Source organism: Protomyctophum bolini (assembly GCF_963924005.1).
Source record: "Protomyctophum bolini genome assembly, chromosome: 3".
Lineage (NCBI taxonomy): Eukaryota > Metazoa > Chordata > Actinopteri > Myctophiformes > Myctophidae > Protomyctophum > Protomyctophum bolini.
In genome coordinates, this window is record NC_137864.1 from 40,202,597 (window position 1) to 40,220,096 (window position 17,500).

The following is a 17,500-nucleotide window of genomic DNA, read 5'->3' on the forward strand; positions in this document are numbered from 1 at the left end:
TAACCGTATACGACCCTGTTTATCCCCTTAGCCGGGAAGAAGAGAAGCTCAGTCTTTTCTGGGTTTCTGTGTGGTTGGAGGACATCCATTGTGAGATGTCAGCCAGGCATGCAGTGATGTGCTCTTCCACCTGGGTGGCAGAGGGGGGGGGGGGGGGGGGGGGTCATAATAGATAATAACATAATTTTCATGTTATCTTATTTACATATTAATTAGGTGTTTGTTGTAGGGAGTTCATAATAGAGTTAATTTGCATGTTAATTATCAATTACATATACATTATCTCATTTACATATTAATTAGGTGTGTGCTGTATAAGGAGTTCATCATAGAGTTAATTTACATATTAATTATATCACGTACATATTAATAATCTCATTTACATATTAATTTGAATATTAATTATGTGTGTAAGTATTCACCCCTGTTCATCATATAGTTAATTTACACATTAACAACCTCATTTACATATGCATAATCTCATTTACATATACATTATCCAATTTGTGTAATAATTAGGTGTGTTGTAAGGAGTTCATCATATAGTTAATTTACATATTAATAATCTCATTTACATATTAATAATCTCATTTACATATTAATAATCTCATTTACATATTAATAATCTCATTTACATATGAATTAGGCAGTCATTGGTTAGACCAGTCATTAGTCTGGCGTTGGGGTGTTGCCATGTCCGCTTATTACAAGCGACTTTGGGCTCATCCCCCCAAACGGGGGTCCCTGGCACACCCCCCCAAATGGGGGTCCCCGGCACATCCCCCCAAACGGGGGTCCCCGGCACATCCCCCCAAATGGGGGTCCCCGGCAAATCCCCCCAAACGGGGGTCCCCGGCACATCTCGGGGGTCCCCGGCACATCTCCCCAAACGGGGGGTCCCCGGCACATCCCCCCAAACGGGGGTCCCCGGCACACCCCCCCAAATGGGGGTCCCCGGCACATCCCCCAAAATGGGGGGTCCCTGGCACATCCCTTCAAATATTAATTAAATTTGCAAGCTGTAGCTGTATAGTTGCACTGGCCTCTGTCCTACTGCCCTACTGCCACCTACTGTCTGTTTATTATATTACACAGTGGGTGAAAAGAACACACCCCTTAAGACTAAACCACACCCATCAGAGGTGTGACTTCCATAGGTACCCAGGTACTTTTAAATACCTAGAGAAACCTTTGGGTGTCAGGCCGTCAGAAAGGAATAGAACCCCACCGTATACAACTACAACCTATCTCAAACCCTCACCCTAAACCTAACCTCCCACGGGGCAGCACACCTAAACCTAACCTTAACCCATGTCTAACCAATGACTAGTCTAAACTAAGTATGCACCCCAGTCCGCACCCCATTAATTATCTAATTTACATATTAATCAGGTGTGTGTTGTAAGGAGTTCATCATGGAAGGAACTCTAACGAGAGTTGGAGCCAAACACGAGCGCCACATCTTCCTGTTCGACGGCCTCATGGTGTGCTGTAAGTCTAACCACGCCCCCGGGGGCGGAGCCAAGTCTAACCACACCCCCAGGCCACACCTACCGGGCGGAGCCAGCCCTGCAGAGTACCGCCTCAAAGAGAAGCTCTTCCTACGCAAGGTTAGTAGAGACTTTTATTACTGATATTGTCCTTCTAATGAACGTTAGACTGGTTGAAAACACACCTCTCTGCTTCTGGTGACTGATATTGTCCTTCTAATGAACGTTAGACTGGTTGAAAACACACCTCTCTGCTTCTGGTGCCTGATATTGTCCTTCTAATGAACGTTAGACTGGTTGAAAACACACGTCTCTGCTTCTGGTGACTGATATTATTTTAACTGTAATTCTCCGATTGTCCACTAGGTGAGCATCAGCGACAAGGACGATAAGGAGGGCGAGTACCGCCACGCGTTCGAGATGACGCTGAAAGACGGGAACAGCGTGGTGTTCTCTGCCAAGACGGCCGAGGAGAAGAACGGATGGATGGCAGGTGTGTATACTGAAGGGTTAACTGGTGTACTGAAGGGTTAACTGGTGTACTGAAGGGTTAACTGTTGTCCCTCCAGTATGGTCTATGTTCTTGTCTTCTAGCTCTGGGTCCAGTATGGTCTATGTTCTTGTCTTCTAGCCCTGTTGTCTCTCCAGTATGGTCTATGTTCTTGTCTTCTAGCTCTGTTGTCTCTCCAGTATGGTCTATGTTCTTGTCTTCTAGCCCTGGTGTCTCTTCAGTATGGCAGCACATTGGAGCGCATGTTGGATTCCACCCAGATGACTGAGGAGAAGGACTCCATGCTTCTCCCCAGGTACTGACGTTATTATTAAGACCATGCTTCTCCCCAGATACTGACATTATTATTAGGACTTGGCCTCATTTGGCCCACTGGCAGAGCCTGGCACAGGTGAAAGGAGTTGGCCTCATTAGGCCCACTAGCTGGCAGAGCCTGACCATGCAGAGCCTTTTGTGTTCTGGAGAACCGTGGGTCTGACCGACTCGATACCGGGCACTGCACTCCCTGTGGGGGTGTGGAACGCGTGTGTTTAATGTGAAGTCGGTGGGGCGAACGGTTCTTGAACATGTATGCACGCACGTACGCACGCACGCACGCACGCACGCACGCACGCACGCACGCACGCAGAGACGTGGACCATTTATAGTCATATATATTCATATTTGTGGTGTATTTTCAGACAGGAGGCCTATAGATTATATAGATTGTTTGTCATATACACAGTATTCATATATATTCAGACAGGAGGCCTATAGATTAAATAGATTGTTTGCAGTATGCATATATATTCATATACTGTACATGTGTTTTTCAGACAGGAGGCCTATAGGTTCAATAGATTGTTTGTCATATACACAGTATTCATATTCATATACATGTGTTTTTTCAGACGGGAGGCCTATAGGTTCTCAGAACCAGACTCTGAGCAGAATGTTCTGTTTGAGGAGAACGTGCAGACGTCTGGAATCCCAACCATCAAGGCTGGAACCGTCTGTAAACTCATCGAGAGGCTAACCTTCCACATGTATGCTGGTAAGACTACCTGTCTGCCTGTCTGCCTGTCTGCCTGCCTGCCTGCCTGCCTGCCTGCCTGCCTGCCTGCCTGCCTGCCTGCCTGCCTGCCTGCCTGCGGTATCTACCTAAGACTCTGACTGATTGACTGATTGACATGCTTCCGTCATACAGTCTGGAGCAACGCAAGCTCTGATCATGAGTAAAATGTGATCCAGTCTAGATCAGTAAAAAAAAACCTGTGTGTGTGTGTGTGTGTGTGTGTGCGTGTCTGTGTACATGTGTTTCAGATCCAAACTTTGTGCGAACGTTTCTGACCACTTACCGCTCCTTCTGTAAACCCCACGACGTACTGGACCTCCTGATGGAGAGGTATGAGCTCTGACCTGCCTCTGAGCCTGTACACACATATATACTGTACATATAGAATATACCGTACCGTACCTTCTAAAACGGGTTGTCCCAATACTTGATTCTGATTGGCTGGTTACCGCCACGTGACCGGTGTAAATTCCACCGATAACCCACTCCTTCAATCACTGGGGCTACTTGCGGAGCAAAACAAGGAAGTGATGGTGGCGCAAAGCGTAGCTACTTTTGTGAATTCAATCGTTTTATTAGGTTAATATTGCTATATGTTTGTAACCGTTTTAGAAAAGCAATAAGCCACTCGAGGCCCCAGCTTATACCGGGTATTTTACACTGGCTGGAGGCGTAGGCAGACCCGAGGCGCAACCTGAGACCTCTTGTGGCTTATTGCTTAAATTAACGCATACTGTTTGTGTTGCAGGTTTGACATCCCAGAACCGGAGCCTCCAGAACACTGTGTGGAGAACGCAGAACCAACTCAGAGCTCAGACCAACTCAAACGATTCAGGAAGGAGTTTGTGCAACCTGTCCAGCTGAGGTAGCACAACACACACTGTTATATACGTTTAGTATACATTGTTAGAAGTTCCTGGGTTTGATTCCCATTGTGGGCGCTGGAGGCGCGTTCTCGCCACATCAGTCATCCGTGCCCATATCCGAGGTGGGGTTGGCGCTACGGCATTTCTGTGTGGAGTTTGCATGTTCTCCTCGTGTCCCCTAGGGTAGGTACCCTCACATGTTCTCCCTGTGTCCCCTAGGGTAGGTACCCTCACATGTTCTCCTCGTGTCCCCTAGGGTAGGTACCCTCACATGTTCTCCCTGTGTCCCCTAGGGTAGGTACCCTCACATGTTCTCCCCGTGTCCCCTAGGGTAGGTACCCTCACATGTTCTCCCCGTGTCCCCTAGGGTAGGTACCCTCACATGTTCTCCCCGTGTCCCCTAGGGTAGGTACCCTCACATGTTCTCCTCGTGTCCCCTAGGGTAGGTACCCTCACATGTTCTCCTCGTGTCCCCTAGGGTAGGTACCCTCACATGTTCTCCCCGTGTCCCCTAGGGTAGGTACCCTCACATGTTCTCCCCGTGTCCCCTAGAGTAGGTACCCTCATAAAAACATGCAGTAATCCTGGCCACCCCGGGCGCCTAATGGAGGGGAAAGGAACTGGTCGGAATAACGTGTTCCTTCCACACGTTACGTCCGGCCCGGGGAAATTCCCCCCTGTCAGGTGAAAACAAGTGGCTTGGACTCCTCATGCACCTCTCCTCTCCTCTCCTCTCCTCTCCTCTCCTCTCCTCTCCTCTCCTCTCCTCTCCTCTCCTCTCCTCTCCTCTCCTCTCCTCTCCTCTCCTCTCCTCTCCATTCTAAACACATTGCTCTCCTCTCCTCTCCTCAGAGTATTGAACGTCTGTCGTCACTGGGTTGAAAATCACTTCTATGACTTTGAGAGAGACTCTGAGTTACTGAAGAGGCTGGAGGCCTTCATCACTGTGGTACGAGGTACTAACACACACACACACACACACACACACACACACACACACACACATTAGCGTACCGACGGTGATCATTCCACTGTTTTTATCATCCTTTCCCCATAATAACGTTTTTTATATGTTTTCTCAAGAAATGCCCCCCCCCCCATGTAAAGAGCCTGTGTGTAACCGTCTGTCTGTCTGTCTGTCTGTCTGTCTGTCTGTCTGTCTGTCTGTCTGTCTGTCTGTCTGTCTGTCTGTCTGTCTGTCTGTCTGTCTGTCTGTCTGTCTGTCTGCCTGCCTGCCTGCCTGCTCGTCCAGGTAAATCGATGAGGAAGTGGGTGGAGTCTATAACAAAGATCATTCAGAGGAAGCAGGCGGCCAATCGGGCATCCGGCTCCTCCCACAGCATCACCTTCGAAGCGGCTCCTCCTCCAATAGAATGGCACCTCACTCAGGCTCCTCCTCCAATAGAATGGCACCTCAGCCGCCCGGGTCAGAGTGACACCTTTGACCTCATGACCCTTCACCCCATTGAGATCGCCCGGCAGCTGACCCTGCTGGAGTCTCAATTATACAGGTAGTAATTAACCCATTCTGACCTGAGATCAGATTCATACAAGGTTTCCACTGGACACACACTGGTCTGATTAACCCATTCTGACCTATTTTTCAAAAATAGCAGACCTACAAGCTCGCTATGAGCTTGTAGATCTGCTATTTTCAATAGCTAAAAGCATGACATGATGCTAACACCAAAATGTGTTCCCGTTCAGAATGGGTTAATACCAATCAATCAATCAATCAATCAATAAATACACAATTATTTTATAGGAATAAATTAATCAATCAATAATAATAATGATGCAGGTAACAGTCAGCTAATAATAAATAGTGTAAATCAATGACTCGTCTAATTAGAAAGTTTAACATGACTAAGAGAATAGTGTGGCCCCGCTCACAGTGTGTGTTGATTGGTGGTTTGGTATGTGCTGGCCCCTCCCACAGTGTGTGTTGATTGGTGGATTGGTATGTGCTGGCCCCTCCCACAGGGCGGTGCAGCCGTCCGAGCTGGTGGGAAGCGTCTGGACCAAAGAGGACAAAGAGCTGAATTCACCCAACCTGCTGAGAATGATCCGACACACCACCAACCTGACGCTGTGGTTAGAGAGGTACTGTACGCCCTACTGTACACACCACCAACCTGACGCTGTGGTTAGAGAGGTACTGTACACCCTACTGTACACTACCACCAACCTGACGCTGTGGTTAGAGAGGTACTGTACACCCTACTGTACACTACCACCAACCTGACGCTGTGGTTAGAGGTACTGTTACATCCTTACTGTACGCCCTACTGTACACACCACCAACCTGACGCTGTGGTTAGAGAGGTACTGTACACCCTTACTGTACATCCTACTGTACACTACCACCAACCTGACACTGTGGTTAGAGAGGTACTGTACGCCCTACTGTACACTACCACCAACCTGACGCTGTGGTTAGAGAGGTACTGTACACCCTACTGTACACCCTACTGTACACTACCACCAACCTGACGCTGTGGTTAGAGAGGTACTGTACACCCTACTGTACACCCTACTGTACACTACCACCAACCTGACGCTGTGGTTAGAGAGGTACTGTACACCCTACTGTACACTACCACCAACCTGACGCTGTGGTTAGAGAGGTACTGTACATCCTTACTGTACACTACCACCAACCTGACGCTGTGGTTAGAGAGGTACTGTACACCCTACTGTACAATACCACCAACCTGACGCTGTGGTTAGAGAGGTACTGTACACCCTACTGTACACTACCACCAACCTGACGCTGTGGTTAGAGAGGTACTGTACACCCTTACTGTACATCCTATACTGTACACTACCACCAACCTGACACTGTGGTTAGAGAGGTACTGTACGCCCTACTGTACACTACCACCAACCTGACGCTGTGGTTAGAGAGGTACTGTACTGTACACTACCACCAAGTACCAAGTGGTTAACATTGATGATACAGCTATAGTTAACATGTCATTAACATGTCATTAGCATGTCATTAATTCCAGGCCAGCAGGGGGCGCCGATAGGTCAGCAACCGCCACCGTTCACCACCATTCTATTTGGCTGTAGTAGAAGAAGACGGCCTCCTCCTCCTCCTCTATACCGACAACAACAATGGCGGAGGCGGTCGCGTCGATCGGAATAATCGTTACGAGTCTTTAAAGCGTGCGTATTTTAGACGCGCGGTCACGGGGAGTTGCTATTGAGCCACTAAACACAGTCGCTGTATATTTATCCAGCGCCATTTGAAATGTAAAACTCTTAAAAAGGCCCAGAAAGGCCTCATCCTCCACCGTGCTCTTTTTCCATTGTATTGAGGCTGAAGGGGAAGCAATGGAACACGGAGCTATCGCTCGAGGCGAGCTTTGATTAGTATTAAGTGAGCCCAGTGTCCATGACATCAGAGACACCGGGCTCACTGCTACAATCTAAAATATCTAAAACCACATATTACACACATAAAGACCCCCAGGAAAGTGTTCTAAAGCTTATAAACGTCATTAACATATATTTTTTTGCAAAGAGGGTGAAGTGTCCCTTTAACATCTCGTCAACAGGTGCATTGTAGAAACGGAGAACATAGAAGAGCGCGTCCAGGTGGTCTCCAGGGTCATCGAGGTTCTTCAGGTGTTTCAGGAACTCAACAACTTCAACGGAGTTCTGGAGGTCGTCAGCGCTATGAACTCCTCACCCGTTTACCGCCTGGACCGCACCTTCCAGGTACCCTGACCTCACCCCTGACCCCTACCCTGAGTCCCTGACCCCTGACCCCCTCCCCTAATCCTCACCCTCCCATAATCCTCACCGTATAGGCCTACCCCTACAATTTACAATTTCAAAATGTCAGTCATCTATCTATCAGACGCTCTTAATCCAGAGCGATTTAGAGTAAGTAAGAACAATACACGGTATAATAGAGCGCCGAAGTCCTGACATCACTCGCTCATCCCGTCGATTCCCCTGGTTCACGGAAGTAATTTCTCTATGGAGAATAACATGGGGTCGTCTTAAAATCGTTTCATATAAGCATTGTGATCCAAAGTTAACAAGCTGTCTCGGTGTTATTGTCAGGGAGGTGTCTCTGTATCGTTTGAGACCGTCAGTCACTCATATATGATACAGTCTGCTTCTAGGGAAAATGTAACTATAATTCAGCAGCAGTAACAATAGCGTTTTCTCTCAGTCAGTTGATTCTTCATATCCATATGAGTGAAGCGGCCGGGATGATTTGTTTATGTTTCAAACACAGTTCTTATATGAGGTGGTCTAAAATCCTCCTATGGGGATTACAATGCAAATAAAAAGTACATGGATTTACATGGATTTGCGTCCTCTACTGACATTGAGGTCAGACTTCGGTGCTCTATACATGACAACATAAATTAGTCATAAGCAAGGTATCTGTCGCATTGGGACGAAACTTTTTTTTTAAGGTAAACCAGTGGTTGACGTTGAAAAAACATTTTGTCTATGTTCTATGTCTATGTTCTATGTTCTCTTCTCTAAAACACCCTGGACAACGCTCCACACGTCCCAGACTCTTCTCTCTTCTCTAAAACACCCTGGACAACGCTCCACACGTCCCAGACTCTTCTCTCTTTTCTAAAACACCCTGAACAACGCTCCACACGTCCCAGACTCTTCTCTCTTCTCTAAAACACCCTGGACAACGCTCCACACGTCCCAGACTCTTCTCTCTTCTCTAAAACACCCTGGACAACGCTCCACACGTCCCAGACTCTTCTCTCTTCTCTAAAACACCCTGGACAACGCTCTACACGTCCCAGACTCTTCTCCCTTCTCTAAAACACCCTGGACAACACTCTACACGTCCCAGACTCTTCTCCCTTCTCTAAAACACCCTGGACAACGCTCCACACGTCCCAGACTCTTCTCTCTTCTCTAAAACACCCTGGACAACGCTCCACACGTCCCAGACTCTTCTCCCTTCTCTAAAACACCCTGGACAATGCTCCACTCTGATATTATTATGTTATTAACAGTTCATTAATAGGTCATGTTTTTAAATTAACAGATGATTCCGGGTCGTCAGAGGAAAGTTCTAGAAGAAGCTCATGAACTGAGTGAAGATCATTACAAGAAATACCTTCTGAAACTACGTTCCATCAACCCCCCTTGTGTTCCTTTCTTTGGTTGGTTCCAGCTAAAGCTAATGCTAATACTAATGCAGTGAAAACATGGTTCTATCCTTACTCCTCAGACTCTTCGCTTCCACAATAGACACAAATAAATATGGAGTGCCGTGATTTTTTCCCCCCTTAAACATAATCATCAGGTATTATGATTATACTAGGAAAGTGTACAGCAAGTGTTACAAATTATGTCTCTATGGCCCCTTTTCCACCGGTTGGTCCCAATAATTATGAATTGAGTGGGAAAAACCATACCTATATTAGATTATTATCACCATGAAATTTCCCCAATTGAGTAGCCTACTTACACAAAGACAATGATTTATTGTATTACAAATTTTATTATTTTAAATATGCAAATGAGGCATTATGTAGGAAAATATGCAAAATAGTCGAAAATATGATAAATCTACTACTGTGGAAGGGTTATCGTGTATTCATTTACTTGTATTGATCCAATAAACAATTTAATAATAGGGTATAGTTTTCCCACCAATTTTGGAGCTCTGGCTCATGGACTAAAAACCCAAAAGAACTGAACCGGTTCCCATTGGGAACCAACCGGTGGAAAAGGGGTCTATGTGGCCACACCACCAGTTCATTAAGTATACCTGGTTTTCACCTTAGCACAGCCCACCTGAACGTAAGCCTCGCCCACAGCTGTTGTTGTATGATAATGTGTGAGGGGTTAGGGGAGGGGTTAGGGTCACTAAAATGGTTTAATTTCAATTGGTCCTTTTGACTCAAAGGCTTTCAGGAAGAAACCAAAAATACATATTTGAGACATATTGTCATGTTATAACTATTAACTACACCTGGTGGTCTATTAGAGTAATGTTAACTCCATAGACACCTGGGGGTCTATTGGAGTAATGTTAACTCCATAGACACCTGGGGGTCTATTAGAGTAATGTTAACTCCATAGACACATACAAAACAGAAAACATACAAAAATCACAGCACTCCATCGTTAAAAATAAATGTCTAGAAAGTGTGCTCGTTAAATTGCTTGTTTGAGACCAAGCTGAAACTTTGTCCGATGCAAAGATGAAAGCTAAGCCTCCCCCCCCTGTGCGTGCGTGCGTGCGTGCGTGTGTGTGTGTGTGTGCAGGAATCTACTTGACCAACATCTTGAAGACAGAAGAAGGGAATCCAGACTTCCTGCGTCGTCATGGTAACACACTGTGTTGTTGTGTATTGGTGCACACGCATGTGCAATTTGTGCATGCGCATGTGCACGTGCATGTGCATGTGCATGTGCATGTGCATGTGCATGTGCATGTGCATGTGCATGTGCATGTGCATGTGCATGTGCATGTGCATGTGCATGTGCATGTGCATGTGCATGTGCATGTGCATGTGCATGTGGAAGAGTCTCCTATAGCCTCAAGGATGCATCCAGGGTGTGTAGGACTCAGGGTGTGGAGGTCTCGGGGGGGTGGAGGTCTCGGGGGGGGAGGGGGGGGGTGGAGGGCTCGGGGCAAGGAGCCTCCTAGCCTCGGTGGAGAAGTGTATGGCGGTATGGCGTCAGTAACATGGTTGTAGGAGCCTCCTAGCCTCGGTGGAGAAGTGTATGGCGGTATGGCGTCAGTAACGGTTGTGTTTAGTGTATGGCGGTATGGCGTCAGTAACATGGTTGTGTTTAGTGTATGGCGGTATGGCGTCAGTAACATGGTTGTGTTTAGTGTTTGGCGGTATGGCGTCAGTAACATGGTTGTGTTTAGTGTATGGCGGTATGGCGTCAGTAACATGGTTGTGTTTAGTGTATGGCGGTATGGCGTCAGTAACATGGTTGTGTTTAGTGTATGGCGGTAAGGCGTCAGTAACATGGTTGTAGGAGCCTCCTTGCCTCGGTGGAGAAGTGTATGGCGGTATGGCGTCAGTAACATGGTTGTGTTTAGTGTATGGCGGTATGGCGTCAGTAACATGGTTGTGTTTATTGTGTTTCAGGTAAAGAGCTCATCAACTTCAGCAAACGTCGTAAAGTTGCAGAAATTACCGGAGAAATTCAACAATACCAGAACCAGCCGTACTGTTTACGACCTGAGCCCTCAATACAGGTAACACGCACGCACGCACGCACACACGCACGCACACACACACACACACACACACACACACACGCACACACACACACACACACACACACACACACACACACACACACATTTGAAATGTTTATTTATGTCCACATAATGAAAAGTACAGGAATACCTTGTTACTGTACAAAGGACATAAACACTGCCAGTGCAGTTTGACAGTGGGAGAGCAACCAGTTACAACACACACACACACACACACACACACACACGCGCGCGATACCAGAACCAGCCTTACTGTTTAAGACATGAGCCCTCAATGCTATAAAAATACTCCTAATGTTTTAAAAAACACGAGAGCAACATTTAGCTTTAAATGTTGTTTACATGGTTGCCATGTTGGATTCCATTTAGCTGTAAATCACACGACAGCGTGTTTACATGGCGGCCATGTTGGATCCATTTAACTGTAAATGACACGGCAGTGTGTTTACCTTAGAGTAGGCTTACCATACGTCCTCTTTTGCCCGGACAAAGTCCTCTTTTGGGGGGCTGTCCGGGCAGTCCGGGGGGGTTTTATAAATTCCTTCAAATGTCCGGGGTTTTACACGTATCGCCTGTATATGTATCGCTACGCTCACAGACCATTCAGACCAATGTGTATTACAATGCACGTTCAATGGTTCGTAGTGGAAAAATCACACCTGTGTGAACCGAGTGGTGCAACTCCCCTCTCTCCCCCCTCCTCTCTCTCTCTCTCTCTCTCTCTCTCTGCTCCGTCAGATTAGCTTTATTATGGATATCAATCCGCGTCGCTGAGAACTATTTTTTCATTATTATTTTGGCTCTGCTTTTCCTTCTTTAGCGAACCTAGACAGTTCATTATTATTTTGGCTCGGCCTTTCCTTCTTTAGCGAACCTAGACAGTTCATTATTATTTTGGCTCGGCCTTTCCTTCTTTAGCGAACCTAGACAGTCAGAAGTTGGATTTGCGTCCAGCAGGTGGCAGCCATGTCACATACTTCTCTCGTTCCAATTTTACGCATGCGCACACCACTCGTGCTCATGATGACTGATACAGGTACACGGACATTGCTGGTTGTAGGAGTGGTTGCACCACTCAAAAACACTGTGAGATGTGGACTTTCAGCCCGAACCCCGGAATGTGTATTATTCATAACTCTGCATGCGCTGTGCGCTGAGTGCTGACAGCACTGGTCCCGACCGCAGAGCAGAGCAGAGAAAGGCTCGCTGGCTGCTCTGCTGTCTGCAGATAGACTGTTGTGCTCTCCGTGAGGAAAGCTTTACATGCCAAAGAACTATCTCATCATCATTGACATGCAGAAAAAGTAGGCTACTGTTTTCTTAGCTTTGTGACTGACCAATGAGAAGCAGATTGTATTGTCTGCAAAGGAACTATGTGTCCGTCACAAATAAAAGTTTATAAACAAATCCCAAATGTTTATAAACAAATACCAAAATGTTTATAAACAAATCCCAAATGTTTATAAACATCATGGCTGCCATGTTGGATCCGTCATTCAGAAATAACAATAATATTGCAATATGAATGAATGTGTGCGTCTCTCTCTCTCTCCCCATGTCTCTCTACCAGAGGTTCTTTGAATGGTTGAATCCAATGGAGGAGAGAGAGGAAAAGGAATTCACAGATTATCTGTTCAACAAATCACTGGAGATCGAACCGAGACACTCCAAGAGCCTGCCTCGCTTTGTAACTACACTACCCACAATGCTTCACTACATCACTACACCACTACACCACTGATACACTACACTACCCACGATGCTTCACTACACCACTGCTACACTACACTACCCATGATGCTTCACTACAACACTACCAAGGAAGGTCTGAGAAGGAAGGGAAGTGGTCACGTGACTGGGCTGCGCCATGACACTGTCATGGACACTTTCATGGGAGCCAAACTCACACCGGAAGTGCAATGAATACGTGGCAGTGAATGGAGCCGGCTGGACCAGCTCATAACAAACATGATTCATGAACAATTGAGACGTTTTGTAAAGTAATCACTTCTGGGAAATAACAGAAGACATATCACAGGTTGTTTTCTAATCACTTACTTTTCGATGTGCACAGAGTGCACATTATATAATTTTATCTGAGGATCTAAACAGCAGCAGGTATCGTTTCTGGCTCCGAAGTATCGCGATATCTGGCTGCCAGACAGGAAATGGTGGGAAGTCTTGCGATACTCTGAACTTGCGTTCAGAAATGTACTTTGTACTTTATGGTATCTCTATTTTTATAGAGATACCATACCTCTATAGAAATTACACAGTGTAGGCCTACACATCGAATAACAACACAGCAGACAATAATGTGTTACATTGTCTTCTGTTATTTTCCAGAAGTGATTACTTTACAAAAGGTCTCAATAATTGTTCAGAAATAATGTTTGTCCATGAGCTGGTCACTGAGCTCTCATTGACTCCAGTGCATTCTGCCAAACTTCCGGGTAGTTTGGCTCCCATGAAAGTGTCCATGAAAGTGTCCACTTCACTTCCTTCTCAGAGCTTCCTTGACCACTACACAATGCTTCACTACTCCACTACACTACTAGGGGTGTAACAATATAATAACCGCATTGAAAAATCGATTTTAATTTGAATTAATCGAAGTATATCGAAATGAAAACAGCAACATTGATTATGTATCGTATTGTATCGTTTCGCAATACAAATAATCGATTGTATCACAATGTGCAATCTGCAAACATCACCATTATAATAGGCTACTATAGTCTGATCGAAGCCAGACATGCAGCTGTGTTCCTATTTGCTTTTGGTTGGTTGGTTTTTTGGAGTATTGATATGGACACAGAAACCATAGTTCCATGTGATGGAGGGGTCAAAATGAACAAAAGTTGCGCTAATATTTTAGAAATAGGTCAACAATACAAATGATGTTATAGTTTTGTGGATTAATTTACTTTTACTGCGTGGCCCCCTGTGCCCCCCCCACAACATGAGGGGGGCACTACTTAATATTTCACCAAAACCAGAGCAGAACTCCCACCACGGGACTCGATTAATACAGTTGCAACCACTATATTAATGCCAAGTATTTCATACAGCTTAAGTTTAAAAACAATCTGAAACATCCCTTTAAGCCACGCCCCCCTCTGTGTTCTATTGGCTATACTCTCCTCAGGGTAAGAAGTACATCCCTTTTAAGCCACGCCCCCCTCTGTCTCCTCAGGGTAAGAAGTACACGTGTCCTCTGAAGTCTCCGGGACTCCGCCCCCAGGGGGCGTGTCCTCTGAAGTCTCCGGGACTCCGCCCCCAGGGGGCGGTCCGGTCGGTGTCACTGCGGGGTCACCACCCCCCCGCCCCCCCGCGGAACAAACCCAGGAGGATCAGCCACAGTGATGTCATCGACAGGGTCACGACCTCTGACCCCAGCAGCCCCCCCCGCACCCCCCTCACCCCCCCCGCCCCACTCCGACCGGGGTCCGTACTTCACCTGGTCTGATGATGTCACAGCTCGGGTCCCGACCCCTGATGATGTCACAGCTCGTGTCCCGCCCCCTGATGATGTCACAGCTCGGGTCCCGCCCCCTGATTATGTCACAGCTCGTGTCCCGCCCTCTGATGATGTCACAGCTCGGGTCCCGCCCCCTGATGATGTCACAGATCGTGTCCCGCCCCCTGATGATGTCACAGCTCGTGTCCCGCCCCCTGATGATGTCACAGTTCGTGTCCCGCCCCCTGATGATGTCACAGCTCGTGTCCCGCCCGCTGATGATGTCACAGCTCGGGTCCCGCCCTCTGATGATGTCACAGCTCGTGTCCCGCCCCCTGATGATGTCACAGCTCGGGTCCCGCCCCCTGATGATGTCACAGCTCGTGTCCCGCCCCCTGATGATGTCACAGCTCCGGTCCCACCCCCTGACCCACCCCGCAGACCACCTGACTCCTCCCTATCAAAGGTCTATAGATTTTATCCATGGACTATAACATCCATAGATCTTATAGATGTTTTAAAGACTGCTTCAATAACCCTGTCTGTCTGTCTGTCTGTCTGTCTGTCTGTCTGTCTGTCTGCAGATGAAGTCCAGACAGACAGGAAGTCCTCCAGCGGTTCCTCCTCGTCATCCAACTACTTCCTGTTCTTCGTCCAATCAAGTGTCTTCTCATCGTCGTTTCTCCGCCTCCCTGTCAGAGCTCTGTCAGGAACCAATGGGCTCACCCCTCCCTCTCCACCTAGCCCCTCCTCCTAAGAGGCGTGGCCAGTTCTTCTTCTGCCCTCCCCTCACCACTCCCCCTCCTTCCCCCCATGGCCCCTCCCCAGACCCCCACAAGCCCCTCCCTTCTCCCCCATGGCCCCTCCTCCTAAGGGACACGCCCCCTCTGCGCCATGGCAATGTTGTTCCCAAACTCCCGCCAAAAACAGGCCACACCCCTGAATATGTTGACCACGCCCCTCTCCACAGGGACGCTCCGTCGCTACTGGACCCCGCCCACCCCTCCTAGAAGACCCTCCCTGATTGGACCGTTTGAACTGCAAGGCGGGGCAGAGTCCATCGAGCCTCCGAGACTACGTCCTTCCTGAAATAAATAACTCCGCCTCTCTAGCTATCATCTTCATTATCATATGTTTAGCTCCTGGTTGCTAATGCTATCATCTGCATTATCATATGGTTAGCTCCTGGTTGCTAATGCTATCATCTTCATTATCATATGGTTAGCTCCTGGTTGCTAATGCTATCATCTTCATTATCATATGGTTAGCTCCTGGTTGCTAATGCTATCATCTTCATTATCATATGGTTAGCTCCTGGTTGCTAATGCTATCATCTTCATTATCATATGGTTAACTCCTGGTTGCTAATGCTAACGTCTTCATTATAATATGGTTAGCTCCTGGTTGCTAATGCTATCATCTTCATTATCATATGGTTAGCTCCTGGTTGCTAATGCTAACGTCTTCATTATCGTATGGTTAGCTCCTGGTTGCTAATGCTAACGTCTTCATTATCGTATGGTTAGCTCCCGGTTGCTAACGCTAAATTCTTAACATTGTCAAAATATTACGTAAGAATGGAGGCAAACTAAAAATAGCTGATTTACAAGCTCACAACAAGTGTCAGTGCGAGTGGGTGTGCTCTTGTAGATCTACAGTGAGCTTGTAGAGTCAAACTGAGGAATAACAGATCTATAAATGGACGAATGGGGTTAAAATGATCGTTGACTTTAACATGATTGGTCCACATAATTTAATCGCTTCTTCATTGGTCACATAACACTTTTCCAGCCAATGAGAGAGAGCGTGTTACTACTGAATGTTTTTTTTTAGTGGTGCAACCACTCCTACAACCAGCAGGAGGTGTACCTGTGTACCTGTATAAGTGAGCACGAGTATGTGACTTATTTATACCAGCAGGGGGCACCAGAAACAGAGAGAGGGGTAGTGCTGTGCCTGCTAATGAGAGAGAGAGAGAGAGAGAGAGAGAGAGAGAGAGAGAGAGAGAGGCGGGGGGTGTGGGGTGGGTGGGAATTGCACCACTCAGTTCACACAGGTGTGATTTTTTGGAGGCTGGACACATTTCTGTGATGTAAAGGGACTGTGTGTGTGTGTGTGTGTGTGTGTGTGTGTGTGTGTGTGTGTGTGTGTGTGTGTGTGTGTGTGCGCGTGCATGCGCGTCACTTGATTTCTCTCTGGTTGCAGACAGATCAATGATGAAGTAAAATAAAATAAAATTAATTAACAAGCAAGTCTTCATTTGGTTTCCTGTTTTTGGAACATTGTTTTTGGCCATGTATGTAATTATAATAATAATAATTATTTTTTGTATTTGTCACCGGTGTGCTGAAATGTGGACCTTCCTGCGACCATCGGCAAGAAATATTATTATTATTATTATTATTATTGGGAACAGCTGAGTTGTCCACTCTTCCTGCCTGCTGGTTGCCCTCCGTTGAGCTAGACTGCTAGAGGGCACTATAGGGGAGAGGAGAGGAGAGGGGAGAGGGGAGGAGAGGGGAGGGGAGGGGAGGGGAGGGGAGGGGAGGGGAGGGGAGGGGAGGAGAGGAGAGGAGAGGGGAGGGGAGGGGAGGGGAGGGGCTGGTGCTGATGCTGGCCTCCATATCTCTCTCTGCAGCATCATATGGCCTCCTGGCCACTAGAGGATGCTAGAGAATCATCTCAGAGGGAGAGGAGAGGAGAGGGAGGGGAGGTGGTGCTGATGCTGCTGATGGCCTCCATCTCTCTGCAGCATCATCCTCTCTCACTCACACACACACACACACACACACACACACATACATGCTAAGCTGTTAGCATCCTCCCTCACTCACACACACACACATGCTAAGCTGTTAGCATCCTCCTCTAGACTC

General features: G+C 47.1%; 1 protein-coding gene across 1 annotated transcript in view; it reads left to right on the forward strand.

The window, feature by feature from the left end:
- The window catches only part of LOC308312434 (son of sevenless homolog 1-like), a gene marked incomplete at its 3' end in the record, with an annotated part of 15,721 nt that extends 1,088 nt beyond the window's left edge, over positions 1-14,633 (forward strand). The window contains exons 3-17 of the mRNA XM_080759040.1: positions 1,393-1,610; positions 1,857-1,983; positions 2,206-2,296; positions 2,892-3,034; positions 3,304-3,385; positions 3,804-3,920; positions 4,774-4,877; positions 5,174-5,432; positions 5,905-6,024; positions 7,485-7,647; positions 8,963-9,080; positions 10,192-10,254; positions 11,031-11,140; positions 12,735-12,851; positions 14,361-14,633. Coding sequence (XP_080615166.1) covers positions 1,393-1,610; positions 1,857-1,983; positions 2,206-2,296; positions 2,892-3,034; positions 3,304-3,385; positions 3,804-3,920; positions 4,774-4,877; positions 5,174-5,432; positions 5,905-6,024; positions 7,485-7,647; positions 8,963-9,080; positions 10,192-10,254; positions 11,031-11,140; positions 12,735-12,851; positions 14,361-14,633 — 2,105 coding nt within the window. The remainder of the gene's footprint in view (positions 1-1,392; positions 1,611-1,856; positions 1,984-2,205; positions 2,297-2,891; positions 3,035-3,303; positions 3,386-3,803; positions 3,921-4,773; positions 4,878-5,173; positions 5,433-5,904; positions 6,025-7,484; positions 7,648-8,962; positions 9,081-10,191; positions 10,255-11,030; positions 11,141-12,734; positions 12,852-14,360) is intronic.
- Between the last annotated feature and the right edge of the window lie 2,867 nt (positions 14,634-17,500).